This window comes from Physella acuta, unplaced genomic scaffold (genome assembly GCF_028476545.2).
Source record: "Physella acuta isolate Inbredline_101_S28 unplaced genomic scaffold, ASM2847654v3 ptg001968l, whole genome shotgun sequence".
NCBI lineage: Eukaryota > Metazoa > Mollusca > Gastropoda > Physidae > Physella > Physella acuta.
In genome coordinates, this window is record NW_026733473.1 from 63,949 (window position 1) to 84,275 (window position 20,327).

A 20,327-nucleotide genomic window follows, 5' to 3' on the forward strand; every position below is an offset into this window, starting at 1 on the left:
AATACAATCTGACTATTCGGTGATTCAGGATGTTCTGACAGGAGGTTTGCTGCGTGTTCTAAAGCTTCTTTTTCTGCCCTAAAATTGTCGGATAGGCTGCCTGTGGCTATTGCCTTTTCCAGGCTTTTTCCGCTTGGCCATTCAATAAGGATGCCAGCCCCGCCGTTTTTTGTGGCATCTTCAGCTGAGCCATCTGTGAAAACTCTAATCCAGGTATTGCTGGGGTACTGATCCTTAATGTGTTTATTTGTTATTTTCTTAAGTTCTTCTAGATCATAGTCAGATTTTTTTCCTATGGTGTCTATTGAGTCAATAATGGTTAAGTGACAGTGGGAGATCCAAGGCGGGGAGAGGTTTTGAGTTTTTATTGCTTCAGGAATGATATTTTCGATTTCATATTTCTTTTTCAGATTCTTTGCTTCTTTGATGAAACTTGTTCTTTGTAGTCTGGTTGATGGACTGGGTTTCTGGAGTTTTTGTTTTAGGTTATGGTTTTCCAGTGCCTCTAGCTTTGTGTAATGAGTGAGGATTTTTGATTCTCTTCTTTCTTCTATTGAGCTAAGAGCGGCTATTTCCTCCATAGCATTTATGGGTGTTGTTTTCATGGCTCCTGTCATTATTCTCAAACCTATGTTCTGAACTTTGTCAATTTTGCTAATATTTGTTTTTGCTGCTGAGCCCCAAGCCGAAGCACCATATTCTAACGTAGGTCTCACATAGCTGGTGTAGGTTTTTTTCAGGATGTGGTGATTTGCTCCCCAGTCTGTTCCTGCCAGTTTCCTCATTAGATTAAGTCTTTTGATACCATTACTTTGTGTGTTTTCTATTTGTTTTCTCCAGGTAAGTCGAGTGTCAAAAGTGACTCCTAGGTATTTGGGGTGGTCATTTTTTTCTAGCTCTTGGTTTTCTAGGGTAAGTTTCATTTTTTGATGTTTAGTTGATAAGGTGAAGATTGAATAAGTTGTTTTCTTGATATTGATGGATAAGCCCCAGTTTTTGGTCCATTTGCCGAGCTTATCAAGTGTTTCTTGAAGACGAAATTTTGAGGTACCAATATATTCCTCTGTGCTGATTAGTGAAAGGTCGTCTGCAAACATGCTTCTTTTTACTCTCTTTGGGATGTTTTCATTTAAGTCATTTATATAAATGAGGAAGAGAGTAGGAGACAAGACTCCTCCTTGAGGGACTCCATTTTTTATAGTTACTGTGTGACTTCTTTTTCCTTGCATGGAGACTGATGCTTTTCGGTTGCTTAGGTAACCTTTTATCCAGTTTAGCATGTTATGAGATACTTGATGGTTTATTAGCTTTAGAATTAAGCCTTGCTCCCAAACCTTGTCAAAGGCTTTTTCAAAGTCGACCCACACTATTGAGGTTGGTTTTTTTTCTTGAAAGCCATCTTCTATTTCCTGAGAAATGAAGGTGATTTGGTCTTCAGTAGATCTGCACTTCCTGAAGCCTGCCTGTTCGTCTGCTAGTAGATTGTTCGATTCTAGAAACCAGGTCAGTCTGTTGTTTACTACTCTTTCCATCATGTAAATTCCTCATTGTTTTTCCATGACAACAATCGTCTCCTCTTTCAGTGGAATGTTTCTAGAGTGTTTCCTGTTCAGACTACCAACACACAAGGAGGCCATGCCAGATACAACATACATGCTGGCTGCCATGATAAAAGGTGGCTTAAATGAGTGGAACTCATCAAGCAGTTTACCTAGGAGATAAAAAAAAATAGTTTATTTGTTTATGATTTTCTAATAAGGATAAGTAAACAAACTTTTAAGTAAAGTGTTACCCATTTATTATGTTGACACAGAGGGATATATGGGGGAAAAGTCAACATTTGAAGATTGGAGGGAGGGGGGGAAATTAACATCAATATACTTATGGCTCATGCCAGTGGAATAAGCTTATTGGCTACTTTCAACAAATGGATAAAATACTTTTATGTTGGATTAAAAAACTTAACCACAAATGCAATGGCTTAATAGTTCTATTCCCTTCTCCATAAATGCAATGGCTCAATAGTCGTTTCCTTTCTTATTATAAATATGTATATAACAAACTAAAAATTGATGCCATGAACAAATAGAACCACTGGCCCTATTTTAATTACTCCCCTATTTTTTTTAAAAGTAATAAAATGTCAATTTAGTGGGCCTACTTATTTATTGGTTAAGATGTTCTTTTTGTTTTTGGTATGACCTGTGGAAATATTATTTCTACAGATTCACTTAAAAATTGATTACTTAATTTATGTTAAACTGTCATATCAGTTGCCAGAGTATTGATATATCTATTTACAAAGTAAGGAGAACATCCAAGTAAACTGGTCTATAATGTGGACTAATGATCTGGCCAAAAACAAACTTAGCTGAGGTTCATAGTCAGACAGGCAGAGAGTGCCACATTTTAATAAGTAGTTAAACTGGTTCAATTGTCACAAATATCAAACAATGTTGCTAGCAGCTATGTCAGGGTGCTCTATGAAGACTATTCCCTGAATTCAAAGACAACAGCACCACATTTTAAGTAGTTAAACTAATTAATAGTATCACAAATGTCAAACAATGTAGCTACCTGCTATATATATGTGGGTTAACTATGAAGACTATTCCCTGAATTTAAAGCAACAGCACCACATTTTAAGTCGTTAAACTGGTTCAATAGGCACAAATATCAAACAATGTAGCTACCTGCTAAATCTGGGTTAACTATGAAGACTATTCCCTAAATCCAAAGAGAGGCATGTTAAGTGGTTAAACTGGCTAATTTTATCACAACTGTCAAACAATGTAGGTACCTGCTATGGGAGGGTTAACAACAAAGGCAATTCCCTGAAACAGGGCTACAACGCCAAAGGACTCAGTCAGGGCGTGGATCCCTAGTTGTTCAGCTAGTACTACAGTCCTCAGTGACACAGCAACGGCTATAGGGATACAAGTGGTCTTTGTTAGGGTATCATTAATGACAAGTAATAGATTATCTCATTTTTAGGGTATCACTGACTGATAAGGAACAGATTATCTCCATATCATTAACTGGCATGTAACAGATTATCTCATTATTAAGGTATCGTTAATGACAAGTAACAGATTATCTCATTATTAAGGTATCGTTAATGACAAGTAACAGATTATCTCCTAATTAAGGACTCATTAACTGACAAGTAAAAGATTATCTCCTTATTAAGGTGTCATTAACTGACAAGCAACAGATTATCTCCATATCATTAACTGGCATGTAACAGATTATCTCATTATTAAGGTATCGTTAATGACAAGTAACAGATTATCTCCTAATTAAGGTCTCATTAACTGACAAGCAACAGATTATCTCCTAATTAAGGTATCATTAACTGACAAGTAAGATTATCTCCTTATTAGGGTATCATTAATGACAAGTAACAGATTATCTCCTTATTAGGGTATCATTAACTGATAAGTAAAAGATTATCATCTTATTAAGGTGTCATTAACTGACAAGTAATAAAAAATATCTCCTTATTAAGGTATCATTAAACAATGTAATATACCTAACACATACACAAATGATAATTAGACAATATAGCAAAACTGACACACATACTGAAACTCGATTATGTGATATAATTAACACATACAAATACGATAAATAGACAATATAACATAACTGACACACATACTATAACTAGGCAATGTGTAACCCATACACATACAAGCACTAGACAATATATCATAACTTACACACATACTGTAACTAGACAATGTGATATAACAACCCATACACATACGATGAGTAGACAATACTACATAACTGACACACATACTGTAACTAGATAATATAATATAACTAACCCATACTCATACTGTAAAAGGTGATATGCTATAACTGACCCATACACATACTGTAAAAGGTGATATGCTATAACTGACCCATACACATACTGTAAAATATGCTATAACTGACCCATACACATACTGTAAAAGGTGATATGCTATAACTGACCCATACACATACTGTAAAAGGTGATATGCTATAACTGACCCATACACATACTGTAAAATATGCTATAACTGACCCATACACATACTGTAAAAGGTGATATGCTATAACTGACCCATACACATACTGTAAAAGGTGATATGCTATAACTGACCCATACACATACTGTAAAAGGTGATATGCTATAACTGACCCATACACATACTGTCAAAGGTGATATGCTATAACTGACCCATACACATACTGTAAAATATGCTATAACTGACCCATACACATACTGTAAAATATGCTATAACTAACCCATACACATACTGTAAAATATGCTATAACTGACCCATACACATACTGTAAAATATGCTATAACTAACCCATACACATACTGTAAAATATGCTATAACTGACCCATACACATACTGTAAAATATGCTATAACTGACCCATACACATACTGTAAAATATGCTATAACTAACCCATACACATACTGTAAAATATGCTATAACTGACCCATACACATACTGTAAAATATGCTATAACTGACCCATACAAAGCCCAAAAAAGCCACTGCAGGCCTGTATCAACGGCAGTGTGGTACAGAATGGGACGGCTAGAATCACACAGGCTGCGGAGAGAAGGGCCACACTATACAATCCAATACTGGGCACATGACAGCAGTCTGTGACAAACCCTGTGAGCAAAAAAGATGGAACATTACATTTTCTTGACCATGGGTACAAAACAGATAGAATATTACATTTTCTTGACCATGGGTACAAAACAGATGGAACATTACATTTTCTTGACCATGGGTACAAAACAGATGGAACATTACATTTTCTTGACCATGGGTACAAAACAGATGGAACATTGCTTTTTCTTGACCATGAGTACAAAACAGATGAAACATTACATTTTCTTAGCCATGGGTACAAAACAGATTGAACATTACTTTTTCTTGACCATGGGTACAAAACAGATAGAATATTACATTTTCTTGAATATGGGTACAAAACAGATAGATTATTACATTTCTTGACCATGGGTACAAAACAGATGGAACATTATATTTTCTTGAATATGGGTACAAAACAGATAGAATATTACATTTTCTTGAATATGGGTACAAAACAGATAGAATATTACATTTCTTGACCATGGGTACAAAACAGATGGAACATTACATTTTCTTGACCATGGGTACAAAACAGATGGAACATTACATTTTCTTAGCCAATGGGGACAAAACAGATGGAACATTACATTTTCTTAGCCAATGGGGACAAAATAGATAGAATATTACATTTTCTCAACTCTGAGACAAAACAGATTATACTTTCAATTTTTTTTAACCCGGGTAACAAAAATGTATCAAACATTAATTATTCTGAATGCTCTAAACAGAATGGATGAAACATTCATTTTTTTAAATCCTGGGAACAAAATGGATGAAACACTAAATTTTTTAACCATGGAAAAATAAAAAAGGATAGCTTAAATTAAATTCTGCATGACTTAAAAAAACAACCTACTATGAAAGTGCTGTCTTATGATAGATTTAACCGTATCAAATTAAAACATTAAAACTTTTCTACTGGCAAAGAGCAGTTTATTAATTATAGATTTAGTTTGACTAAATATAAAACCTCTCAACACATGATAATCACAAAAAGCCATCCAATTACATAACATAACTTATTCATCTTGAATAAATAAAACACCACACACCAAACAGACATCCAATCATATTACAGATTCAGTACGACTAAATTTTAATATAAAATCTTCCTTACATCCAACAGATGTCCAATTGTATAACATCTTTAGATTGACTAAGTATCAAACATTCTTTACACTCTTCTTTTTGTTCTTAATTTTAGTGATGAAAGGATCTCCTCCAACATAATTAAGTATATGTGTGAACTGGTTATGTGCCATTGAGGACAGTGACTTCAATTTCAGCCTGCTTTTCTTTTTGGAAAGAACAAACTACAAGGCAGAAGTTGTTTGATTTCGGAGTTGTCTCTCCTAGAAGAGTGGCTGTCCCCATCTGCCCGAGGGTTTAAACTTGAGACTTTTCAGTTTAGCATCCATGAGCTTTATCGACTTGACCACACGGCCCCTGATTCTTTACACAAAAAAGCTGCCTTTTAATAGATGCACACCTAAACAAAAAGTAAAATTTCTCTTACCAGCTAACAGACGTCCTATAATGTTAGAGATTCCTACTATAGAGATGAGAAACGCAGCATCTGATCTTTCAATGTCTTGTGAGACTGCAAAGTCAGGGAGGTACATCATAAAGATGGACTGGGCTGTGGAAATTTGATGAGATTATTTATTAATCATTGACCGTAAAGATGGACTGAGCTGTGGAAATTTGAGGTGATTATTTATTTATCATTATGTTAATCAGCGATTATTTCACACAAAGTAAATGTATCTATATATATATGTATCTAATGCTTTTTAATTAATACAGCTGATTGTAATTTTTGGAGATACTACTGGTCAGGGGCTAGATAAAGGTAACTGTAATTAATTTTTATGATTAAAAAAATATATATACAAAGAATAATGCTTTGAATTTATTAGAATTTATGGAAAATTAAAGTGCAAAAAAAAAATCAGTCCTATTTAAAAACAAAACATAAATGATTATCTAAGTAATTTGGTCACCTCCCCTTAGAAAATCAATAAATCATGCCTAGTTTTAAAGTTTTTATAATATTTCTCTCCCTCCCCTCCACCTGCATGATGCATGTTAATATTTCTGGATCTCCATAAAGTAGTTCAGTTTTAGTTTAAAATTTTTAATGTAAGCCAATATTTTCAATGAATGTTTTTAGCGCAATTTCCATTCTGGAGAATTGCGTTTATTAACTCGTCATTTCTGGGAATGGTTGGATGAATGTATGGATGTGTGTCCGGGCTTTAAGTCGTATCTCCTCCTCAACGAAGCAATATCGATGACTAGTTACAAAAGCAATTATGTTAAGCAAGTTACGAGGATGAGCATAGGCCATAAAAATTCCGGGTTTCTTTCATGTATTTCCCGGAAAAGCCAAAAAAACTCGAAAAATGCAGTTTTTGGCCCATAACTCGGCAACCAGACCACTTAGCGACTTGAAACATGTACCAATCGATTCCTGCCATAATTTAGAACAATATTGCCGAAGAAAGTTTTCAAAAATATCCTCTCGTTCGGTCACAAATTTTAAAATTACATAAACACCTACAAACCGATCGTTCTTCTAGCTTAAACGCAACCCAGCATTATACGTCAGAGCTATTTTTAGATAACATAAGGAAATTGCGCATAAATGTCACTAGACTTTTTTAATTAACTTGTTTTAGTTACAATATTTAGAAGTGATGTGAGTAGATATCAGTTAAAATGTGATGATGACAAATACTTTATATTGTAAAGAAAGAATAAAGATTTGTGAACATATCACAAAAATATATATTTTAAATTTGCTAAATAAAGTAGAACTCACCAGTCCACATGATAAAAGCTATCAACAAAAGATCAAATATTTTGTTTTTAAACAACTTCATTGGTATGAAATTGGCTTGCTCTAGACAACAAGCATCAATACTATTATTATTCTGTCCTTCTTTTTCCAGACAGATATCACAGTTACTGTTAACACAGGACTCTGCATGCCTGTTTATTTTATCAAGAGTTGTGATCTCCTTTAATTCTGTGTACAGTTTTGAAGCACCATTTGAAGTGTCAGAATAATTTGTTTCCTCAGAAATGTTATTTTTAACACTGCCTTGCAGACTGGAGTATTGTCCCCTTTCTCCAATTGCAGTTTCTGTTAAATTTTCAGGTGGAATGGAATATTGTTGTGAAGTTTTTTCATGACTATAGCTGCCCTTGTTGTTACTACTGTCATCATTGTAACGGTAGTGACCTCCCTTATCCCCACTTCCACCAAGACTTTCATTATGAGTTTGACCAGCAGTTTCTTTAAGTAAACTGACTTTGTTTAGCTGCTGATAAGCTGTAGAACTACTTGTATCACTATTAGATGTGCCGTCTGCTTGATAAGTTTTAAAATCAACCTGAGGAGTAAAAATAAAACTTAATAAATGTGGAAAAACTTACCATAAACTCTATAACTATGTAATTTAATTCAACAATAAGATTTTAAAAACTTAAGAGGGATTTTTTATACCAGAGTCTGATAATAGAATCTTCTTTAATAAAGGGGTGTTAGGTTACTGGTTGTTAACTAAATACACAAATGTCTTACTAATATCAATGCTAACACTATCACTAACCCTCTATTCCTACCATACATCTAACACTAATTTGTAGCCAAAAAACTAGTTGAGATTACAATACTGCTAACATCCTAACACACCTATTTTTGGAAGAGTCTATTATCGGACATTGGTTTTCTCAACCATCCAAACTTAAAATAATAAAACTTATCGTTACCATATTTTAGCTGACCAGGTTATCCCTTTATATGACAGGTCATAGAAACAGGTGAACTCTACTTCAACTGCCCTTGGTAACTTACTTTATATGACAGGTCAATGAAACAGGTGAACTCTACCTCACCTGCCCCATGGTTACTTTATATGACAGGTCAATGAAACAGGTGAACTCTACCTCACCTGCCCCGTGGTTACTTACTTTATATGACAGGTCAATGAAACAGGTTCGAACTCTACCTCACCTGCCCCATGGTAACTTACTTTATATGACAGGTCAATGAAACAGGTGAACTCTACCTCACCTGCCCCATGGTAACTTACTTTATATGACAGGTCAATGAAACAGGTGAACTCTACCTCACCTGCCCAATGGTTATTTACTTTATATGACAGGTCAATAAAACAGGTGAACTCTACCTCACCTGCCCCATGGTTACTTACTTTATATGACAGGTCAATGAAACAGGTGAACTCTACCTCACCTGCCCCATGGTAACTTCCTTTCACTGAGTTAAGGTAATCTACTCACCAGTTTGGCTTGTCTTTTCTTCGCAACCAATGGCCGAAACAACATGGCGCAGACCATACAGTTGAGTAGCAGCGCGCCAAGGATCAGCACCGTTCCCCTCCAGTGGTAGTGCTGTAGGAGCATGTCGGTGATGTAGGCATACACGAATGTTCCCAGACCTGAAACAGGCAGTGATGTAGGCATACACGAATGTTCCCAGACCTGAAACAGGCAGTAATGTAGGCATACACGAATGTTCCCAGACCTGAAACAGGCAGTGATGTAGGCATACACGAATGTTCCCAGACCTGAAACAGGCAGTGATGTAGGCATACACGAATGTTCCCAGACCTGAAACAGGCAGTAATGTAGGCATAGACAAATGTTCCCAGACCTGAAACAGGCAGTGATGTAGGCATACACGAATGTTCCCAGACCTGAAACAGGCAGTGATGTAGGCATACACGAATGTTCCCAGACCTGAAACAGGCAGTGATGTAGGCATACACGAATGTTCCCAGACCTGAAACAGGCAGTAATGTAGGCGTACACAAATGTTCCCAAACCTGAAACAGGCAATAATGTAGGCGTACACAAATGTTCCCAAACCTGAAACAGCCAGTAATGTAGGCGTACACAAACGTTCCCAAACCTGAAACAGGCAGTAATGTAGGCGTACACAAATGTTCCCAAACCTGAACAATAGGGTCATGTAGGGGTACATTACACAAATGTTCCCAAACCTGAACAATAGGATAATGTAGGGGTACATTACACAAATGTTCCCAAACCTGAACAATAGGGTAATGTAGGGGTACATTACACAAATGTTCCCAAACCTGAAGAATAGGGTAATGTAGGGGTACATTACACAAATGTTCCCAAACCTGAAGAATAGGGTAATGTAGGGGTACATTACACAAATGTTCCCAAACCTGAACAATAGGGTCATGTAGGCGTACACTACACAAATGTTCCAAAGCCTATAGTGTAAAGTAACCGTTTTACACTTTTGTGTATAGCCTATATTTTAAAAATTGGAAATTATGTAGGTTTTTTTTTAAATAGAACCACAGGCTCTTAGTTAGACTCTTCTCTTCTGTTCAATAAAAAAAATTCCCTTGACACTAAATTTAAATTCAAAATTTTAAAAATCTTATAGTAGTTCATTATTAAAGAAGCCATTAAATAAAAACCAAACTAAAAAAAAAACCTCATTATATGTTATGTTAATAACACTACCAATAATAACATTGCACAAACAATAAGCATGGTACAGTGTGACCTAAGTGGTAGAGCGTTAGACTGCTAACCCAAAATTCTCAATTTCGAATCCGTGTTCAAGTCAGTAGAATGTCCTTTAGTCCGCCCAGCTCTAATAGGTACCAAAATCACTATGTTAGGGAAAGTAAAAGTGGCTGGGCATAGTGCTGACCACATCTTCCTTTCATATGCTGAGGTCAAGAAACATATGAACTCTACGTCATCTTCCCAATGGATGGCTAGGTCTAAAGAGGATTCTTTACACATAATAAAAGGGATGGAGTGGGGGGAGGGGGGTATTGTTAACAGATATTTTAAATGGGAAACCTAACATTCATTCAGTTAGATGTTGATTGCTGAAGACGTAATACCTGAGCCGCTTGTTGCTATCCCAGTGGCTATAGCTCTTTTCTTATTGAAGTACAGACCCACCACAATGATGGCTGGTAGAAACACCATCCCAATGCCAATACCTGGAAAATTTAAAGGTATTAAAAAACATCAACTTACCGTAAAATAAATTTTTTTAAATTACAAAATCTTGTCTATTTGCATAATTGTATATGATGCTAATATCAACTTAGCCAATTAATTTATTATTTTTATTATAAAACCATGTTTATTTGCTTAATTGTATATAATGCTGTTCTAAAATTATGTTTTTAATTAATAAAATCTTGTCTATTTGCTTAATTGTATATAATGCTAATATCAACTTAGCTAATAAATTATTATTTTTATTATAAAACCATGTCTATTTGCATAATTTTATATAATGCTGTTTTAAAAATATAGAGGCGTCTTCATACACAAAAATAAAAAAATACATTAGGAACAACTTCTTGTAAACTTATAGAAATATTAGTTAGCCATAATGACAAGTAGTAAAATATATTCATAACTGCATAAATAGTTTCATTAGTTTAAGATTTTTAAAACTCAATGAATATCCCCCCCCCCAAGTAGTATGCTTTATTTGTTAAATAAATTCCGAACTAGGTAAATAGTTAATTAGTTGAAGTATTAAAAAGCTTAGTGAAATTTTAATTCCCCCTAAGTATTATGCTGAATCCATATTGAAATACTACTCAAAATGTAATTTCTTTTTTTTTTAAAGTTTAATTTTAACAAAACAATATAATAGTTATGTTTACATTTACCAACTTATCACCCATATAGTTCCATAGGTAAACATTTGTAACAGATTTTAATGCTTTAAGACTTTAAAGTTTAACAAGATAGTATGAATAATAAAGTTTACACTTGCCAAGGGGTCATCCATAAATGACGTCACACTCGTAGGGGGGAGGGGGGGTCCGTAATTTTGTGACGGTGTGTGATGAGGGGGAGGGGGGGGGGTCAGATGTTGCGACGTCACATTTTTGCATTATAAAAAAGCAATGTTAGAAAACGAATTTTAGACGGTATTTCGCGTTTTAGAAAACTGTTTTAATAATTTGTAATAGTTTAGACAAGATTTTGGAAAAATATCGATGTTTAAAAAAAATTCAACTGCAATTTTGAGGGGGGTTGTAGGTTGAGGTGTGACGTCATTTTAGGGGGGGGGGGGTCTGGCTTTTTGTGACGACGTGTGACGGAGGGGAGGGGGGGAGGTAAAAATCGTCAAAAAAAGCGTGACGTCATTTATGGATGACCCCCAACATATCACCCATAATTCCATAGGTAAACATTAAAATGTAAACATTTGTAGAAAATCTTAAATCTCTAAGTTAAAGAAAACACTTAAAACAATAAGAAAGTGATGTTTAAGTTTGCCAAACTTACCCCCCATAATTCCAAAGGTAAACATTAAAACATAAACATTTGGAGCAAAAGCACTGGCAACAAAGCCACAAGCAGATATCAGAGAACCCAAGATGGTCACCTGCCTTAGGCTGAGCATCTTCAGTAACATACTGATGGCAGGACCTGAGTGCAGAAAGGTCAAGTCAGTCATGAACTTATAGTCATTTTTATCCAACAAGTAAATCTACACAAAAGTACTACATTTTATAAAAAGTTTTTGTTCTGCATGATAATGCTGAGGCCTTCAAAATGGGAATAACAATATTATTTCTGTAGTTGCAAAGTTATCCTCAAAATCATAGACTCGCTCTTTAAAAACACAAGAGTACTAGATCTACATTTCATTAAAAGTTTTTGTTCTGCATGATAATGCTGAGGCCTTTAAAATGGGAATAACAATTATTTCTGTAGTTGTAAAGTTATCCTCAAAATCATAGACTCGCTCTTTAAAAGCAAAGTTATCCTTTCGAACCTGTTGATCCACAGGCTAGAGGAAGTAGAGTTCACCATCTGCATACTTCCACTACAATCAGCCAACTAACCTATCATCATGCTGCAGTGGCGGAACTAGAAAAAAAGGGCCACCCCGCAAAAAAAAATTTTGGGCCCCACATATATAGGCCTATATATGTATGTATATATATATATATATATATATATATATATATATATATATATATATATATATATATATATATATATATATATATATATATATATATATATATATATATATATATATATATATATATATACAAACACAAAATACGACCATATGCTACTCATTGCTGGCCTGTTCGGGTTTTGATTTTAAAAAAGAATTCTATTAAAACAAGATACAACATCATGTCATGTGTGTAAGTGCTTCCGTGTGTTTTGTGAAAATCAGGCAAACTTTATCTGTGCTAAGCCACAAGACCTCATAACCTCTAGTCGGCCAAAAGAATATAAAACATGAAAGCTTTGTAGAAGAAATGGTGTCTCGCGTTATGATTATTTTTATGTTTTTTGGTATTTGTTTTATTAATTTTAAATACATTTTCTTTTTATACAATGTCATTCCTAAGTAAGTATTTTATAAAAAAAAATAATAATTAAGAGAAGTAATTGCTTTTTAATTTGTTTAGTACAAATCTATTAAAAGGAGCTTATGAGCACCCCTATTTGACTATTTAAAAAAGGGAAATAAGTCATGGAAGTGGTTTGAACGTTTGCTTATCTTTGCTAAGTTAAATTGTAAGATAAAGAGGACTCGGCTTTCACAGTGGTTTAAAAACCAAGGGAAAAAGAATATAGATCTACAAGCGCGCTGGGGTGATGTCTATAGAATAAAGATAATCCAACCGCCGCTACGGTAATTATTTTGCAAAACAACCATCAAGTCAAAAATGCAAGAAAGTTAATTTTTTTTAACTTTAAAAAAAATTATTATGGTCGGCTGTGGGCCCCTAAATGGCGTGGGCCCCCCCGCATTGCGGGGTCTGGCGGCACTGTAGTTCCGCCCCTGTCATGCTGACGCCCATCTGCATGCTTCCACTACAATCAGCCAACTAACCTATCATCATGCTGACGCCCATCTGCATACTTCCACTACAATCAGCCAACTAACCTATCATCATGCTGACGCCCATCTGCATACTTCCACTACAATCAGCCAACTAACCTATCATCATGCTGACGCCCATCTGCATACTTCCACTACAATCAGCCAACTAACCTATTATCATGCTGACGCCCATCTACATACTTCCACTACAATCAGCCAACTAACCTATCATCATGCTGACGCCCATCTGCATACTTCCACTACAATCAGCCAACTAACCTATCATCATGCTGACGCCCATCTACATACTTCCACTACAATCAGCCAACTAACCTATCTTCATGCTGACGCCCATCTGCATACTTCCATTACAATCAGCCAACTAACCTATCATCATGCTGACGCCCATCTGCATACTTCCACTACAATCAGCCAACTAACCTATCATCATGCTGACGCCCATCTGCATGCTTCCACTACAATCAGCCAACTAACCCATCATCATGCTGACGCCCATCTGCATGCTTCCACTACAATCAGCCAACTAACCTATCATCATGCTGACGCCCATCTGCATACTTCCACTACAATCAGCCAACTAACCTATCATCATGCTGACGCCCATCTGCATACTTCCATTACAATCAGCCAACTAACCCATCATCATGCTGACGCCCATCTGCATACTTCCACTACAATCAGCCAACTAACCTATCATCATGCTGACGCCCATCTGCATACTTCCACTACAATCAGCCAACTAACCTATCATCATGCTGACGCCCATCTGCATACTTCCACTACAATCAGCCAACTAACCTATCATCATGCTGACGCCCATCTGCATGCTTCCACTACAATCAGCCAACTAACCTATCATCATGCTGACGCCCATCTGCATACTTCCACTACAATCAGCCAACTAACCTATCATCATGCTGACGCCCATCATCATGCTGACGCCCATCTGCATACTTCCACTACAATCAGCCAACTAACCTATCATCATGCTGACGCCCATCTGCATACTTCCACTACAATCAGCCAACTAACCTATCATCATGCTGACGCCCATCATCATGCTGACGCCCATCTGCATACTTCCACTACAATCAGCCAACTAACCTATTATCATGCTGACGCCCATCTGCATACTGCCACTACAATCAGCCAACTAACCTATTATCATGCTGACGCCCATCTGCATACTGCCACTACAATCAGCCAACTAACCTATCATCATGCTGACGCCCATCTGCATACTTCCATTACAATCAGCCAACTAACCTATCATCATGCTGACGCCCATCTACATACTTCCACTACAATCAGCCAACTAACCTATCATCATGCTGACGCCCATCATCATGCTGACGCCCATCTGCATACTTCCACTACAATCAGCCAACTAACCTATCATCATGCTGACGCCCATCTGCATACTTCCACTACAATCAGCCAACTAACCTATCATCATGCTGACGCCCATCTGCATACTTCCATTACAATCAGCCAACTAACCTATCATCATGCTGACGCCCATCTGCATACTTCCATTACAATCAGCCAACTAACCTATCATCATGCTGACGCCCATCATCATGCTGACGCCCATCTGCATACTTCCACTACAATCAGCCAACTAACCTATCATCATGCTGACGCCCATCTGCATACTTCCATTACAATCAGCCAACTAACCTATCATCATGCTGACGCCCATCATCATGCTGACGCCCATCTGCATACTTCCACTACAATCAGCCAACTAACCTATCATCATGCTGACGCCCATCTGAATACTTCCACTACAATCAGCCAACTAACCTATCATCATGCTGACGCCCATCTGCATACTTCCACTACAATCAGCCAACTAACCTATCATCATACTGACGCCCATCATTACGCTGACGCCCATCTACATACTTACACTACAATCAGCCAACTAACCTTTCATCATGCCGACGCCCATCTGCATACTTCCACTACAATCAGCCAACTAACCTATCATCATGCTGACGCCCATCTGCATACTTCCACTACAATCAGCCAACTAACCTATCATCATGCTGACGCCCATCTGCATACTTCCACTACAATCAGCCAACTAACCTATCATCATGCTGACGCCCATCTGCATACTTCCACTACAATCAGCCAACTAACCTATCATCATGCTGACGCCCATCTGCATACTTCCACTACAATCAGCCAACTAACCTATCACCATGCTGACGCCCATCATCATGCTGACGCCCATCTGCATGCTTCCACTACAATCAGCCAACTAACCTATTATCATGCTGACGCCCATCTGCATACTTCCACTACAATCAGCCAACTAACCTATCATCATGCTGACGCCCATCTGCATACTCCCAATCCAGGCAGTTGTCGACTTATCTGCTCCAAAATCGTTAAGGAACTCCAGCATGAGAACACCAAAAGAAAACGATGTACCATCGAGTATGAAGATGGCAAAGAAGGATCCTGCAACAATGTAACACTTGTCTGTAGGCCTACATGAACAGCTATTTTATAGATTATGCCCACCTAATACACTATCTCAAACAACGGGATTAGGTAAAACAAACACAAAACAGATCAACTAAAGTGTAAAAGGTGTGACCAGGATCGGGGGAGGAGAGCATTTGAAATTTTCGATAGTGGGGGGGGGGGGGGGGGGGGGTGAGATTTTCTGGGAGGCGAACTAAATAAAATTATCCGGGTTGGGGGGGAGGCGAACAAAGTAAAAGTATATACCTGCTATTTAATTTTTTTTTGTTCAGTTTGGGGGGGGGGGGGAGAAACTGAGATACCTAAAAGAAATTCTGGTCGTTCCTACTGATCACCTGAAGCAGATGTCATCAGTATAGGCACATGTAAAGCCAGCTCGGTAGCGGAACTAAACTTGGCTGACAATACTTCAGCAGGGCAAAGACCTAGCAATGCTCGATCCAGATCTAGTAGCTAATAGCAAAGTGTTCGGGGAAAACTCGGATAAGGGGCCATCCATAAATGATGTCACGCTTTTTTGGACGATTTTTACCTCCCCCCTCCCCTCCGTCACACATCGTCACAAAAAGTCAGACCCCCCCCCCCCCCACCTAAAATGACGTCACGTCTCAGCCTAGAACCCCGCTCAAAATTGAAGTTAAAATACTGTATTTTTTTCCAAAATCTCGTCTGCACTCTGTCAACATAGAGTATTTTAATCAATTCCTATTTCAATTTATTAAAACCGTTTTCTAAAACGCGAAATAAGGGCTAAAATTAGTTTTCTAGCATTGCTTTTTTTTTTTAAATTATGCAAAAGTGTGACGTCACACCATCTACACCCCCCCCTCCCCCTCATCACACACCGTCACAAAAATGCGGACCCCCCCTCCCCCTAATACTAAGAGTAGAGTGTGACGTCATTTATGGACGACCTCTAAATCAACATTTCCGACAGTTAACACATCATATCTAGAAAGTCATTACAACAGCTAATACCAAAACAAACCATCCAACCCCATCCGCCATCAGGAGCGTCGTATTCTTCATCACCATCCTCGTCTACCCCATCCTTGTGTACCGCCAGACCATCCTTCTGAACAGCACTGTGCCGTGTATCACCGGAAGTCACATCACCAGCTCCCGGCACACTTTGTTGTGTAAGAGCACCGTTCTTCGCTGGGCAGTGAAGTAGTGTTGCTTTTTCCGACACGGCACAGTCATCATTTTTGTCCATACCGCTGTCTGTTTGAAAAAAAAAGATCGTTATGATCTAGGCTCTGTTTAGATTTCTGAACAGATCGTAGATCTATATTAAAGGAAGTTTACCCAGTTGAGATCTGATGATTGTTTAAAATATAAAACTCGAGCAAAGTGGAAATAAAAATAATAATCACGCAACTACAACACAAAAAGATAACACAAATCGATGACGTAATTCACGCAGAAGTATATTTTTAATGTCCGTAGGTCTATCATATTAATGATCAGATAGATGAATACCATTGTAGCAATCATTAATTTTGTAGTTAGCTTACAATGTAAAATTTAGCTTGGGCCTGGTAAGAAGGCACTCGCAAGATTGTAGGCTTACCTAGAACTTATCTAGGCCCATACACAAAATCTATCACTGTAATCCCTCTTTATCTATCACCGTAACCCATCTAGAAGATGTAACACCCTAATCCCTTTAGTAGATCTATCACTCTAATCCCTCTAGTAGATCTATCACCCTAATCCCTCTAGTAACTCTAGTAGGTCTATCACGTTAATCCCTCTAGTAAGTCAATTAAGATAACCCCCCTAGTAAATATATTAGTCTAAACCCTAAAGTCGGTCTATCGTTCTAATCCTTGAAGTCAGCCTAACGTTCTAATCCGTAAAGTTGGTCTCTGGATATTTCCTGGCATATTTCCTGTATTTTTGTTTTACCCGAGTCACGTGTTCCAGACACGTGACAACCCCACCTTGACCTAAACAATCATCGGCAATAGTTCAATGCGCTTCGCTTTTGGGGCACTCACGACTTAGTATTTTGCTATTTTTCGCCTTGGTGCCACCCCCCCCCCCTAAATGGTGTCACCCGGTGCGGTCCGCACCCCCGACCCCCCCCCCCCCCCCCTCGCTACGCCCCTGTCTCCAGCATTAAAATTAAGAACGAAGAAGACCTGCGTGATTAAGAACGCATGGTGCGGCACATCATGGTTTCAAAGAAAAAAAATTATATCTTCTAATGTATAATTCTCTTCTGGGAGCCGTTAGAAAACAAGCTGCAAGCGCCTCCTTGCAGTCCCCTCTCTTTCTCTCTATCAATATCACTACCACCCCCACCCCACCCCCACATTGTCTGGTGAGCTGTGGTCACGCTAAATGTTTACAAAGCTAAATGTTTACAAATCGTAGAGCCGTAGAGCCGGGTTTCTATTAGGGACAGATAATTTAGTTTGATTTTAAACTTACAGGAGTCAACTAAAAAATAACTAAGAGGAGGTCGCTTTCACGGGGGGGGGGGGGGGGGATGTAGGGTCGGGGTTAGGGGAAAGGGGGGGGGGTAGCGTTTTAAAGCAAATATTTTCAGTGGCAGCATTGGTACTGTCGAATTCACAAATTATGAATTACTGAAAAGTAGAAAATAAAACAACTAAATAGCGGCGTATGATACGCTGCGGGTCGGCTCGTCCAATATAAATCAGTTATGAAAATAATCTACATAATTTTTGTGTTAATTTTGCCTACATGAAAACAACCATATTGTTTTTGGCTTTTAACGAATTTTGTTTAGTTACCGAAAATACTAAAAACATTCATTTTTCTTTTTTAGGTAAAGTCTGATAAAAACCAAGCAGTACTGAGTTAAGTTTTAGAACCATCGTTGTTATCATTATAGCAAAGTGTAAGGGATTTTAAAAATATTTAATAGTCCTTTCGACTCATTTCGAGACTATTCTAGCTCTAGTTGATGTCCGCTTGTTGCCAGTTTCGCATGAATTGCGCCTAAAAACTACAGTAAACATTTTTTTTTATCATTATTATTCAAATAAACAAAAAAAAAACGTATTATCGATTTCTTTCTTTTGTACAGTGAACGCCTGCATATTGGAAACAGACCCGGTAAAGAATAACAACACACAAAATAACAGACTGAACTCACCCGTTTCTCTTGAGCATGCGTCGGCCAGTTAGTGTTTCTAAGCTGTCGACAAGGCGTAATGAAAGTTGTACTGTTATTTTATTCCATGACCCCGTTTTTACTTTATCTGCTTGCCTGTGTTGTAAGCTATTAATGTACTGTTGTGAACATGTCGCAGCTGCAAGCCTACACGCTTTGTGTCGTAACTCATGCAGAACCAACATGCTATTTAACATTCTGCATTTTAAGAAACGAAAAGTAAAACAAAATGTATTTTTATATTTTTTCTGCTGAAAAATTAAGCTGTGTGTGTGTGAACTGTGAAGTGTGAAGTGTGTTGTAGCACGGAGCATCGTAACCTTCATGACCTAAATAATTTATCTAAATCAATCACCTGTTATGGTAAAAAAAAAAGTACCTTTAGTTGTAGACGAGCAACGTTATGAATGTAGGTTTAGTTTAATCAGGATGACACAGAAGAGAAGAATAAGCCGAATTAAAAACGAAAACGTACATGTTTACAGTTTACGACATTGTGTGTTTACGTTGGGACAGACTTGACGGCCTAGAAAACGCGTGGTGAGTTGTGCGCTAGATTAGCGGTGTCGTGTGCTAGACTGGCGCACGGTAGGGAGGGGTGTGTGAATCGGTGGTTGCATAACAGCAGCCGTCTGACACTTGCTGTGTCGTAGGTGATGAATTTATGGGATATTTTTTTTTAAATGACGCCACAGGGAAGGAAAGAGAGTTGGGGTACAAATTGGTTAAAGTAATATGACGTCATCATTTTTGAGTAGCGTTATATAATGAGAAGACAAAAGAGAATGAGTGTAGGTGCCCCATTTATTCTTCTTAGCTTTTGCATGCGTGAGAGTGTGTGTATGTGTATTTTTCAACAGTGTGTATGTGACAGTGTGTATTTATGTGTGAAAGTCAGAGGCATAGGTGGAGGGGTGGGGTAAGGGGGCTATCCCCCCTACCCCCCATAGGGGAGTGCAAAAGGTCGTGGGGGAAAAATAATTAAAAGCTCATTTCAAGCTGCTGTATTGAATTATTCACAGTTAACGTTAATAAACGGCTACAAGGCTTAACACTCCGATTGAACTGTTTTCTACCTTGATTGTGTAATGGTAAAATAACAAGTT

The 20,327-nt window shown here is 37.5% G+C and overlaps 1 protein-coding gene across 2 annotated transcripts; it reads right to left on the minus strand.

The window, feature by feature from the left end:
- Positions 1-1,540: 1,540 nt before the first annotated feature.
- Positions 1,541-19,408, minus strand: LOC131931435 (monocarboxylate transporter 9-like). 2 transcript variants are annotated; one of them, XM_059288231.1, is made up of 11 exons: positions 19,204-19,408; positions 17,052-17,297; positions 15,903-16,046; positions 11,987-12,130; positions 10,573-10,674; positions 8,960-9,117; positions 7,476-8,049; positions 6,168-6,290; positions 4,520-4,666; positions 2,801-2,926; positions 1,541-1,711 (listed from the first exon to the last, which is right to left on the minus strand). In XM_059288231.1, exons 2-11 carry the CDS (start codon positions 17,287-17,289, stop codon positions 1,545-1,547), a joined length of 1,923 nt encoding a protein of 640 aa, XP_059144214.1. In that variant the 5' UTR covers positions 17,290-17,297; positions 19,204-19,408; the 3' UTR covers positions 1,541-1,544. The 2 variants fall into 2 exon arrangements, with proteins under 2 accessions (XP_059144214.1, XP_059144215.1); XM_059288232.1 differs by lacking the exons at positions 15,903-16,046; positions 17,052-17,297; positions 19,204-19,408 and adding an exon at positions 13,563-13,585.
- Positions 19,409-20,327: the final 919 nt, after the last annotated feature.

What these genes read in the sequence shown, in the direction of transcription:
- LOC131931435 (XM_059288231.1), bottom strand. Translation starts at nt 17,289, where the DNA reads ATGGACAAAAATGATGACTGTGCCGTGTCGGAAAAAGCAACACTACTT. An exon ending in TACCTTTGGAATTATGGGGG is followed by an intron (nt 10,675 to 11,986) that starts GTAAGTTTGGCA and finishes TAAATTTTCCAG; the next exon opens with GTATTGGCATTGGGATGGTG. An exon ending in TATAGGACGTCTGTTAGCTG is followed by an intron (nt 4,667 to 6,167) that starts GTAAGAGAAATT and finishes TTTTGCTCACAG; the next exon opens with GGTTTGTCACAGACTGCTGT.